Source organism: Micropterus salmoides, unplaced genomic scaffold (assembly GCF_014851395.1).
Source record: "Micropterus salmoides isolate LMB-PRFRI ecotype aquatic unplaced genomic scaffold, ASM1485139v1 Ms_hic_scaffold_4593, whole genome shotgun sequence".
Lineage (NCBI taxonomy): Eukaryota > Metazoa > Chordata > Actinopteri > Centrarchiformes > Centrarchidae > Micropterus > Micropterus salmoides.
Window position 1 is genome coordinate 1 of NW_024044032.1, and position 12,888 is coordinate 12,888.

Genomic DNA, 12,888 nt, shown 5'->3' on the forward strand with positions numbered 1-12,888 from the left:
TGAAATTTGCCCATTGTGGTAACATGGCTGAAGTATAATGGAGTTTAAGTTGTGGGACCTCTATATAATATAGATGATAATAGAAAATCATTTTTATAAATGGCTAAATCAGCTTTCTTTCATATAGTGCAAAATTGCTTTTCAAGTGATGCTCTCTTAATTGCATCACTTTTTTAAAAATCTGTGGTTAATTTTTCTAAACAGATTACAGGATTGTGTAACAGCCCTGTGCACTCTCAGTAATTCAGTTTGATTGCATCTTGTTTTCTCCTGTCAGAGCAGACTATTACCCTTGTCAGCTTCTCTTTAATGACCATATTTGTGTCTATTTGCGTCTTTTGGCCCATCAATCTCCAGCTGTGCCTTCGCTAATACCCCCAAGTACAGCCAGGTGAAATCAGGGGGGCATCATCGTACGTAAGGAATGGGTAATGGACTGTCATAAGAGGAAACAGAAGATCTCCTATAAACGGTAAGAGAGACTGAACTATAAAACAAGCAAGTAAAAACAGATGGTTTTATACTGATAATGGAAAGGTCAAACTGTAATGCTGTGTGTGGAAATTCAGGCCTGTAGAAAGGCCTGGGCTCAAGCTTGGCCTCAGGAACAGCTGGATGGGATTCAGTGTAAAGGACACTTACGCAGGGTAACAGCCTGGGTTTAGTGTGGAGCATGTGTCCAGTGTATTAATCCACATCTGATTAAATACTTTCTCTTAAGCCACATCTGTACCTCTATATAGTAAAGTACGGGACCAGCGCTCACCTTGAAGTATCCAGAAATACACCCCTCACAGCAGTGATGCCCACGCGCTACAAAGAACATTGCAACCTTGAGCAGCTGATCCCTGCTGTGATCACAAATTCAACCCAGCCAGTTTCACAGCTCTCTAATTATATGCTTCATTACAGGGGGAGCTTTTGCAACATCAAGGTCTTCTGTCATCGCTCCACATGAATCTGTGCCTACTGAATAATGTAGAGCAGAATACTCATCTTGTGCAAAGGAAGGTCCAGATTTACTGGAATAGTACTAAACTTGTTTCCAAACAGGCTACCACACTGCTAGATTGTCCAAGGTTACTGCACTCGTAAGTCTCAGGCTTCTGCTGTGTTCAGACAATGTAAATGTAGGGTCAGCAATAGGTAGTAGAACTCACATTATCTGTCAAAATATGAAAGTTGCCCGTCGCGGTTTTGTAGTGCCCAAAGTGACATCATTAGATTTGCTATAATGCCAAGAAAAACAACATATTCTCACATTTGAGAAAATGGTTCCATCAAATGGCATTTTAGCTAGAAAAAACGACTTGCAGGATTAATCGATTAGCAAAATACATGCTGATTAATGCTCTTTCAGTTGACTAATCTATTAAGTGACTAGTCTTTGCAGCTCTAAGACGCATAGAGCGCCTTTTGACTAGTCAAATAGAGGTAGAGACAACGACAGGCCATAGCATACTATGCTAACAGGCAGAGAGGCGGTGCTGGAGGCTTCTAAGACCCAAATGTAAAAGAGATGCAGTCCATCACTATTTTGTTCTGTGCATTTAAAAATTATTTTAACTGTTTATACCCTAAAGAAATCATAATGCGTATGGAAAAAATTAATGAAGAGACAAAAGCAATATGCGGCATTCAATAATTTCCAGTCAACTTTACTAATTGTCAACCCTCTTTTGTTTGTGTTTTCACTATTTGTTAGGTCTGATAAAATCCAAGGCAAGGTGTGAGGTAATTTAACTCTTTCAGCTTTAATAGAAAGTAGATAGATAATATAAGTACTTAAGGAAAGTTTGATGGATACTGTGATAATTCTGCCTTCATCTGTCTGATCAAGTAACTTTGTTTAAGCAGGACTGGGCCATTGAAGTTACAGTTGCAATACTCAATGCTGGGCATGTGATAGGGAGCTTTAAAGTTGTTTTTTCTTCTTACCGTGGCGATTGGAGAGTAATTACAGGCTGCTTATCTTGAAGATGAATGACTATGTATCTTCATTCAAATTTCTCATCAGCTTTATAATTTATTCGATATCACACAGCTGCTACCTATTATGTATGGCCCAAATGTGCCAATGCATAGTTTACCTGCTTGTAGCTGTCCTTTTAATTGCTACTAGCTCACATGCTGTATGTAAATCATTTTAATGGACTAGAACTGATTTTCTTGTTAATAAGAAGGCTTGGTTAAATTAAAAATACATGACAGCATTCAGTGACAGATTGACAGAATATTAATGGGCAACTTTTATAATGGATGCAATCTTTAATGATTTTTAGTGCAAAATACCAAACATTTGCTTATTCCACCTTCTGAAATGTGAGGATTTGCTGCTTAACTTTTTGGTCTCATTATCAGAATCAGAATCGGGTTTATTGCCAGGTACATTTTCACATACGAGGAATTTGCCTTGGTATGAATTGGTGCTTACAGTACACATAACATAAATAGTAATATAAATATAAAAGTAAGGAGGTCAGAAAAATTTACAAGTATACAAAAATATAAAACATACAATACTACTATAATACAACGGCAACATGAGCATAAAGCACAGTTGAGCGTTGTTGTAAAGTGTGGGGTCAGGAGAGTGTATGAGTGTGGTGAGTTTGGGGAGGGGGGCATGAGAGTCACTGACAGTGGGGACCCGAGCCTTGTTGAGGAAGCCCACTGCCATCAGAAAGAAACTGTTCTTGTGGCGAGAGGTTTTGGTCCTGATGGACCGCAGCCTCCTGCCAGAGGGGAGAGTCTGAAACAGTTTGTGTCCAGGGTGGGAGGGGTCAGCTGCAATCTTTCCTGCATGCCTCAGAGTCCTGGAGGCATACAGGTCCTGAAGAGAAGAAAGATTGCAGCCAATCACCTTCTCTGCAGAGCAAATGATGCGCTGCAGCTTGCCCTTATCACAGATTGGCTCCGCAGAGCCCTTGTCCCTGGCAGTGGCAGCAGCGTACCAGATGGTGATGGAGGAGGTGAGGATGGACTCAATGATGGCGGTGTAGAAGTGCACCATCATTGTCTTTGGCAGGCTGAACTTCTTCAGCTGCCGCAGGAAATACATCCTCTGCTGGGCCTTCTTGATGATGGAGGTGGTGTTCAGCTCCCACTTGAGGTCCTGGGAGATGATGTGCCCAGGAAGTGGAAGGAGTCCACAGTGGTGACTGGAGAGTCACACAGGATGATGGGGGAGGGTGGGGCTGTGCTCTTTCTGAAGTCCATGACCATCTCCACTGTCTTCAGAGCGTTGAGCTCCAGACTGTTCTGGCTGCACCAGGTCACCAGATTGTCGATCTCCCACCTGTACGCAGACTCATCCCCGCCTGAGATGAGCCCAATGAGGGTGGTGTCATCCGCAAACTTCAGGAGCTTGACAGACTGGTGACTGGAGGTGCAGGTGTTGGTGTACAGGGAGAAGAAAAGGGGGGAAAGAACGCAGCCCTGAGGGGAACCGATGCTCAGGGTCCTGGAGTCAGAGACATGTTTTCCCAGCTTAACGTGCTGCTTCCTGTCCGTCAGGAAGTCAGTGATTAACTAACTATGGTGAGTTAATAGAATATATTTGCGTTTGGGACTGTTTGTTGGACAAAACAAGCAATTAAAATTTGTCACCAGGGAGGCCATCTTTTTTAAATTTTATTTCATAGACTAAATGAACGAGTAATCAAAAAAGTAATTAGCAACAATGGAAAAAAATTTCAAGCCACAGCCCTAGTTACAAGAACACAACAAGAACAGTCAGACCTGCTATTAGTATACCTTCTTTTGGTTTGAATTTGTTTTTTTTTATTTTGATGTGACTGGCATTTCAAAGAAATAATTGGCATTCAGTTAACTCCAGTAATTAAATCAATCCAGTTAATAAATCAGCTGATTATGGCGCACAGAAATACATTCTGCTCACGTAAGTCTTCAAATCCAGAAATTAAAGCGGTCAAGGTTACATTTTGATGCGTTTATTCTCAACAGCCACAGTGTGCATATGAGCCATACTAAGAGAGAGAGTAATGTGGACAGCTTTTTAAATTAATACTGCTGAAGGGCGATGGCACACAACCACACTGTGGGTTTAAAAATCAGATTCTCAAAAAAAAGTGCATTTAAATGAGTAGCTCACTGTGTCGTCATTCTCCCTCATGCTCGCTTTTCTCAGTCAGTTTCTGATTGTGCCAAAGATCCCCCTCCCTCTCTTGTCAGAATAATCCATTCCCCTGCCCAGCACCGCTATTGTGCAGCGCGTGGAGTGTGCAGCTTTGATGATGTATCCTTTATTTAAAAACTGCATCTGCTATGGGTAATTAAAGGGACCACTTACTTTGATGATGACAAGTACCCAAACAAATACGCACACTCACACTCTCAAACTGTTGCTCCAACATGCACACAAACACTTTGTCACTAAGCATCTGGGGGCAAATGCACACCTTCATTCAGCTCCTGCCAGGCATATGTACTGTGTAGTGTATATATTAGAGAAATTGTGACGTAAGCTAAGCACCCCAGAATAGCATATCCAACCAATCATTATCCAATCAGTGAGGATCCAGAGACGGAATGAAATCAGAAAACACTGAAGCAGTACACAATGGATCTGAATTAGTAACCACATTTCTTATTATTAAAATCGAGACTCCGTTGCATTATAACAGCAGAGTAGTTTGTGTGCCGGAGCCAAAATATCAGTACAATCACACCATGATTAACCTACGGCACATAGACATAATCACATACAAAAACACATCACCCAAAAGTTCTTGTCTGCCAATAATCACTGCATCCCGAAGTGTACAGCGTAAAGTGTACACTTAATGTTGCAATGTAAACAAAAAATATTTTTCCATTTAATCCATAAAATAGTGAGAAATGTCTTACCTGGTTTTCCAGAGCCCAGTGTTAATGTCTTGTTTTATCTGGCCAACAGTTGAAAACCAATTTACAATGATGTAAACAGAGAAAGCACCAAATCCCCCTCATTGGAGAAGTTGGCACCAACAGATGTTTGACATTTTTGCTCAAGAACTGATTTAAAAACCAAACAAATGTGAGGGGTGTACTCCCTTTTGTGGGATACTGTATGTGTCTAGACAGACATGTTTGTAAGTGGTAATGCAGCATTCAGTTTGACTACATGATTTCAATATGATTTTGGCTTCTTATGAGCACTCTCAATGGGAGTGACTGAAACAAGAAAAGGCTGTTGGGAGAGTACTTGGAACAAGCCTAATTTATGACTTCTCCTGGAGATTGTTTGAAATACAAGTTTTTGTGTTTTGTTTTTTTTTGTTCTTCCCCCCTGCAGAAAATTAGACTTGTCTCCCAACCTATAAACGTCAACGTCAAAGTATTTCATATACAGGCAGTGGTAATGTTTTAAACATCAGGACATTGAATGTCTGGTGTAAAATATTACCTTCATTCTGAAGCTGCTTTCAATACACTATTGCCTGACAAAGGCCCGCAGTGGTTTGAAACATTGTACAAGTAAACCTGATGGGAAGCAAGATATATTGTGCAGGCGTTCTTCCCTCTGGCCTTTAATCATCCTGACACATTTTGTTCACCGTTCTTTTTTTTGTCTTCCTCTAGGTATTTGATGGATGGAGCGGAGTCGAGCTCTGAGAGCGAAATGGAAGTGGACGACCAGAGTGAAGAGGAAATGAACACAAAGGTAAATTAGTTTTTTAAGTGAGCCCATAAAATATGATCCTCTCCAGTTTGTAACAGTCAGTCAGTTTCAACACTCTGTCCATGCTGTTCTTGCAGACTCCACAGAAGCAGGAGAGACAGGTGACCCCCAAAAAGACCCAGGAAAAGGGGAGTGAAGACGTAGAGTATGCTGGCTCCACTGATGCAGATGAACCAGGTTTGGATCAAACTACTTTGATAGAAAGTCTTGGTGTGGAACAGTGTAACTGAAAACTTACGTTTTGTTAAAGATTCCGTCAACATCAGCATTGCCATTTCCTTGAATGACTCTACACTTCTTTCTTTTTTTGTGTGTGTGTACTGCAGAAACTGTTGTTAGGATAAGAGAAAGAGTGATTGTAAAAGTGATAAATTTAATTTTCTTATTTAATTTAATATCCATCCATCCATCGTCAACCGCTTATCCTGCGTACAGGGTCGTGGGGGGTCGCCATGGCCACACATAGACAGAAAACCACTCACATCCACACCTAAGGACAATTAAGGGTCACCAATTAGCCTAGCCTTGGGAGGAAGCCGGAGCACCCGGAGAGAACCCACGCAGACACGGGGAGAACATGCAAACTCCACACAGAAAGGACGGGGCAACCGGGGTTTAAACCCACGATCTTCTTGTTGTGAGGCGACAGTGCTGACCACTGCACCACCGTGCCGCCCCTGAATTTAATATACAGTATACAAATAATAGCCAGTATACAGATAATAGCCAAAGGTACAGTCTGTACCAACACATGAAGTCCAAACCCCAAAGTCAGAAATTGAAAGTGTCTGAGCTATAGTGAATCACATCAAACTTTCATACATAATTTATACATGTAATGTATTTCCACAGAGTGATCTCCGTTAGTAGAATCGTCTTGTCATACTCACTACACTGTGTGAGACATTGTTCTCTTTCAGTATTTAAATCTTACTGGATGGATTTCTATAACATTTTGTGTAGAAGTTTGTGATCTCCAGACAAGGAATCCTGATGAGTTTGATCATATTGACTTTCTGACTTCTTGACTTTTTTTACTGTTTAGTGCTAATTAGCTAATCTAAGATGTAGGGCTAAAACGATTCATCAATTAAATCAATTAATTCGATTACAAAAATGCATCGACACAAATCGTGATTATGATGGCGCTGTTTGCAAGGTGGAGGAAGAGAGAGAAAATAGGGAGGGACGAAGAAGAAAGTGTCCAAAGTATGGGATTATTTCAAGCTAAAAGCTAACAACTCTGTAATGTTACACCGTCCACCCACCGTAAAACAAAACTTATGTGGGCTACCGCAACAGCACAACAGCATCTGATCAGAAAGCACCCGGTGTTCTGCCAGCAGACCACAGACAAGGTAACAGTAACAGCAACTTTAGCATTTAGCTGTAATCATGATTGGTTGATTGTTGAGTTGAAGGCTAGCCAAAGTAAGCTGAAATCCTCAGCTATAACTGTACACGTGCGTTTGTTGTTCTACTGGTTAAGCCGTGAGTTTGGTTTGTAATGTCGCAGTCATGAGTTAACTGGGTGTCGGGGAACTGCACCTTAGTATAACTTGTATAGCACTTGGTTGTGCTGGTAAAGCAGTTGTTGCTCTGATGTTTGATGTATGACGCACTGAATTTCCAAAAGGACTAATAAATATCTATCAACGTACACAGCTGATCCCCTTACCGGGGTGGGGGGGGTGACGCCGCCACGAGGGGGGTGTTACAAACGGTAGCTCCGCTTTAATCTTGAGAAGCTGCACAGCTGCAGTCTCGATTCATTATTTATATAGATAGATAGATAGATAGATATATTCACTGTGTCTTAGTATGACCCAGCCAAGCTGCTAGCATAGCTGTAGTCTTTATAATGAAAGTTTGCTTTGTTTGTGCAACAGATTTTATACACAATCTGATCATATTAAGTAACAGAAACTTAACCCAGCCTGCAGCAGATCAGAAAACAGAAATACTACACTAAAATTTCATCTTCTAATTCTATTCTTCTAATAACGGATAACACTTTACCCCTATATGCTTAAATAGAAGCAGTATTATGGATAATTTTATCTGCTCCAATGCTTAACATTTTATATTTAACAATTATATCACTATGATACTGGTGTGTTTTCAGTATTTGGCACCTTTTTTATAATGCATTTTTAATGTTCGAGTGGAATCTAGAGTAACACCTAAGTGCGTAAATTCATCAACATTTTTCATCCTTTGTCCATTTAGATAAATAATTTGAAAATCTTTTGTTTGAGTTTATTCAAAAATTCATGGTCAATAGACAAAAGGAACCTCTATGAAGAACCTGAAACAACGGATGTGTTGACAAAGCCACTGTGAAAAGGACAAGACTGTAGATGTAATCACTATGAAGGGACTTGTGCATGATTCTCATTTCTATGTTAATTTGAGGCCAACAGTAAAGTGCATCAGTGAGGAGACACAATAAACACATACAGGGAAACCGCATTTTAATTTTATCTTCTTTTCTTTCCCCACAACAGCACAGGATTGTGTGGTTATGGAAATTGTGTTACATTTTTGAGCTGCTGATATGTTTAATAGAAACATAGATTCACCGGGATTCTGCCTATGCATAATGAACATTTAAAGCAATAGTGAGATTTAATTCCTTTCACAGTGACCAAAAATAAATTCTTTGAAATTTGTGAAATTCAGTGATTTTGTAAACTAGGAGGTCAAGAAACTGTTCATAGCACACATTTTACCTGCAATGCCTTTTCTAGCATTATAGGTACAATGTTTAAAATGTGGCCCGAATTTGAGTTTAAAACAAAAAAAATCAACAGAATGTAAAGAAGTAACAGTTCTGTTGTCACGTCAGAGAAATGTACAGCGGCAGTGTAAGATGCGTCTTTCTTTTTTTTTTAAGTTTACATGTTCTATAGATAACGTGCATTTGTCTACTGCAACAAGAGAAAGATACTGAATCCGTGTATGGTTCGTTCTTTGATTATTTAGTTTCAAATCTAAATCAGAAAAACCAAGTCGTTTTAAAACCAAAACAGAACAATTTTGATATTTAGGCCTAATGAGTCCAATTTGTGTAGCGCTGTTGTTACACTTGATAAACCTGCAGCAGATACACTTATTTTACATTTATTGATTAAATGTAATTAAGATGAGCTTGAACATCAACATAAGTGGGTTTTTAGTTTGAAAAACAGTATAATATAATATAGCTGCAGTACCGGAGGCTTCTATTGGCTCAACGTTCAGTTTGTAACTCACTAGCAACTGGAGCAGGAACGCTTTCTTGAGAATCCTCCGGTTTTTAAGGTTTCTTCAGTTTAAAATTAATTCACTGATAGTGGTCAGTACATCCAATGGTACACAGCAAACATGAGCTATTATTAGTTAATTCGGCGAGCTTGTATATTAACCAATCATACATGGATTAAAAGGTTCGGGTAATTTTCTTTTCGTTCAGCCTCTCTAGGCTACGCTGTTTCAACCTGACCTTTATTTTCTGAGATGGAAGAATTTCGAAAGTTGTGCGGAGTTGCGGAGAGCCTCCAGCTGCAGGAACACACAGTCTGTGAGCACTCTGGCTGGACGAAGCCTGGCGCTACTGATTTACGCATGATCCATGATTATAGGCTACAGAAAATGAATGGCAAAAACAGCATATTGTCGATATTTTAGAGACCCCCCAAAATATTACAAATCATGTTTTCAGGGGAGCTCATGTCTTAATAAGAGGAGTAAAGCTCCCCGTAGTTCACACCCTGGCTGTAGCCTCGAGAAAAAGCCTTGATAAGCATATTCGGGCAGGGTTCAAATTATAATCTGAGCTTCGTCGGGGTTTTCCAATGAAAATTACATTGTTTGTGATTATTCCAAATAATGGTTGTTGATAAATGAATTGGAGACCCCCACAGATGACTCCCACGTAAATCGAACCCTGTAATTGGGTATTTTCTTAGATCGCTCAGGTAACCAGCTGCTTCAGATCAGCCCAAAACAAAATGCTTCTTTGATGCTGATGTACTTAATCTAGAAATTTGAGAATTTTGCTTGAGTGGCTCCTCCAGCTTGACGCAATCTTGCAAAACAAGTAGCCTACATTCTCATGTTTCTTTTTTCTTATGTGGCTATAATGGGCCTATAGTGCTCACTGCTACAATCATATTCGCCATAGTTGATATGCGATGTGACTTGAAAAGAAATAGCATGTAATGCAGTGGGGGATCCCTGTAGCATCATAGGTCAACGCAGTAGGGGTAGCCCTGTAGCGTCAGTTTGTGACGGCAAAGGCAGGTATGATATTTAACAGAAAATAAAATAAATAATAATAATATAAAATAGCTTAAATATGTAATATCGACTTTTTCTTTCACACTGTACACAAACATCGGTCTCCTGGTTCAAAGTCCAGGTTCTGAACCTCCATTCACACCAACCACGTTCTTACGCAGTCTTTTCTGTTAAATATCATACCAGCCTTTACCGTCACAAACTGATGCTACAGGGCTTCCCCCACTGTGTTGACCTATGACGCTACAGGGATCCCCAGTGCATTACAGACAGACATGATAGGCCTTGACGATGCCATAAGTCACGAGTCGGGGAGTGAGAAGGGGTTGTAGGGATACAACAACGGTCAAAGATCAAACAAAACGCAGCTCCTTTGTTTTCAGTCATGGGTTAAAAACTGAAACAAAAACAGATGTCTGTTTTTTTGTTTACCGTTTTTCAATTTTTCCGTTTTGGTTTTCAACAAAATACTGAAAGAAAAACCATACACGGATTATACCAACATGCAAGGGCGTCACTTTGTGTCGAAAAGTAGTGGGGACATAAAGGGCTCAGATTAGGGGTGTGACGATACACTTAGCTTACGAGATGTGGCAATGCACCATACTGGTGTCAAAAGAACGAGATGTGATAAATTAACAGTATTTTATAAAAATAATCAAAGCTGAAATATATGAGTTGGGGGTGTGGGGATCCTCACACAGATAATTTTGAGCATTAAAAACTTAATTTCCTGCATTCTGGTGACATTTCCTGTTCTGCCTTTCCTACATCAATTTAGGATGGCAATGTTTATATTTATGTAAAGGGAAACCACAAAATTCAGGTGGCAGGTGACAATTCAAAGTATTACAGAATATAATGCAGTGCAGCTCTCAGGCATTCTATGATGCTTTCACATATGTTTCTCCTGTAGATCAAATTTTCTCGTGTAATATCATCCCTACTGAATTAGCCACACATGCAGGCATGATTTAGTCTTCTCTCCTCTTTTGTCACAGGGAGAGAACGGAAAATTTGGCCAAATAGAAACTGTGACAAGAAGTTGTTAAAGTTACTGACTGGTGCTGTATGTTTTGGGGTCATTTTATAATCAGTAGCTTGTTTATTCTTACTTAAAAATGCAAATAAACCTTTCTCAAAGCACTTTCATTGGTTCTGTACCATTTCATGTTGCAACCTATTTTTAAAGCATTTTTAACGCTTTTAAAAAGTGATGGGGACATGTCCCCAGTGTAAATAACACAGATGGCGACACGTTTCATCCTGTTGATGTTAGAATACATTATATCCAGGTTGCTGCCACAGCTCTGAACAATTAGCTTACATTACTGTATCTGAGAGGACAGTTAATATCGTAAGCTAGCTTACTTCTGTCTTACATCTTAAATAAATAAATGAAATGAAATGAAATCAGGCTTGCCGTCAGACCAGACGGACAGCTTGTTCAGCAGCATCACGTGTTCAGCTGTCAGACTCCGCAGTGCAGCGGACTAGAAAAAAAAACTAAACTAAACTGCCTCTGATTGGCTGTTGGGTTGAGGCATTAGGAGTGACGATTGGTTAGGCAGAGCTAGTTGTAAAGTTGCAAAGCTCATGCTAGAGAGGAGAAGACTGTAAATAAAAGGGGTAGGCCTAAATGCTGTCTTAGCAACGACCATCGGCTATCCTGTCTTTCTTTTTAAGGAAACTCAATATTTCTGGAAGCTTTGGTTTTCCTTGCCCGGCTGCTTCATTTAATTTTCCATGTCTGAAAGCTGATTTTTCAAAATCTTATATAGGGGTTGTACCAGGACAGGTTTACATGGTTTAATTTTCAAAAAACATACTGCACATTGCTGCAGCACCTCTTTTCACCCTGTGTTGAAGACTTTTAGCTACGGGATGATACATCTTGTCTCTACAAGATCTTTGTTGGGAGTTGCACATGCGCAGTTCCTAGTTAAGGACTACTAGCTGATCAGAAGCAGAGTAGGGCGGGCCGTGAGGTTCAGCTGTATATCCCCTTACCAGCTTAGCAACATGGATGGAAATAGCCAATCATAGTTTAGGAAAATGCAGGGGTGCCTTTGGTGGCCTATTAGATTTCACAGGTAGCACGTGCCACCCAATGCCCACCCCCCTTAAATATGTAATATCGACTTTTTGTATCACACTGTACACCTGAAATTAAACATTGTACCTTTTTAGTCAGTAGTAGTAGTTTTTGGTAATTTTTACCAGATTGACAAATGCTTCATTTCACAGGAGGTGATGATGGTGACTCTGCTGTAGACACAGAGGACGAGCTGCAGAGGTAAACAAAGCAAAAAATGTTAATGATACTGTTTGGAATATCAATGTCTGTTGGTCCATGTCTTTAATGGTTGTTGACTATATCTCTGCTCTTTTGTTACTCCACTAATAACTGTCAATCAGTAATTCCGCTTTTACTTTAGTTAATAATGTAAGTTTGTTCTGAACCTGTTTTTGTTCATTAAGTGATCTCTGAGAAAGCCTTGGTAGTAAATAAATTTAAAAAAGAAGAAAAGATCACTTTGAAAGTCACCACTGAATTGCAGAGGGATTGGAGAGGTTAGAGGGTTTTACTCATAATGAAGTAATGTCACTAATGAACTGCTTACTCACAGAAGTCTTTAAAAAGGTTATACTTATAGCTGCAATATTAACAACCTATAACAAATGACTGCATGCAATGTCGTTGTGAACTCTAGAAGCTAAAAATCCAGGAATTAGTTGAGACTGAGATAAAGCTAAAATAAGAGTGAATATTGGCCTTTGTCAGGTGGTTTACAAACATGTCCTAAATGAAAGCTAGTTCATCTTTTGAGAGGCAGGCATGGAAACATGTAGATATAAACATAAAGATATATCGAGTCCCTCTTTTGCCCTTGCAATAGGGTGGAGAACGAGAGCAGACAGAA

The 12,888-nt window shown here is 39.8% G+C and overlaps 1 protein-coding gene across 1 annotated transcript; it reads left to right on the forward strand.

The window, feature by feature from the left end:
* Nucleotides 1-406: 406 nt before the first annotated feature.
* On the forward strand, nucleotides 407-12,888 carry LOC119887976 (DNA repair protein XRCC1-like; the record flags this gene model as incomplete). Its single annotated transcript, XM_038698481.1, is given in 5 exon segments — nucleotides 407-472; nucleotides 5,584-5,665; nucleotides 5,761-5,860; nucleotides 12,212-12,260; nucleotides 12,865-12,888. Coding segments are annotated over 5 exon segments (296 nt in total), but the record flags the coding sequence as incomplete, so codon positions are not given.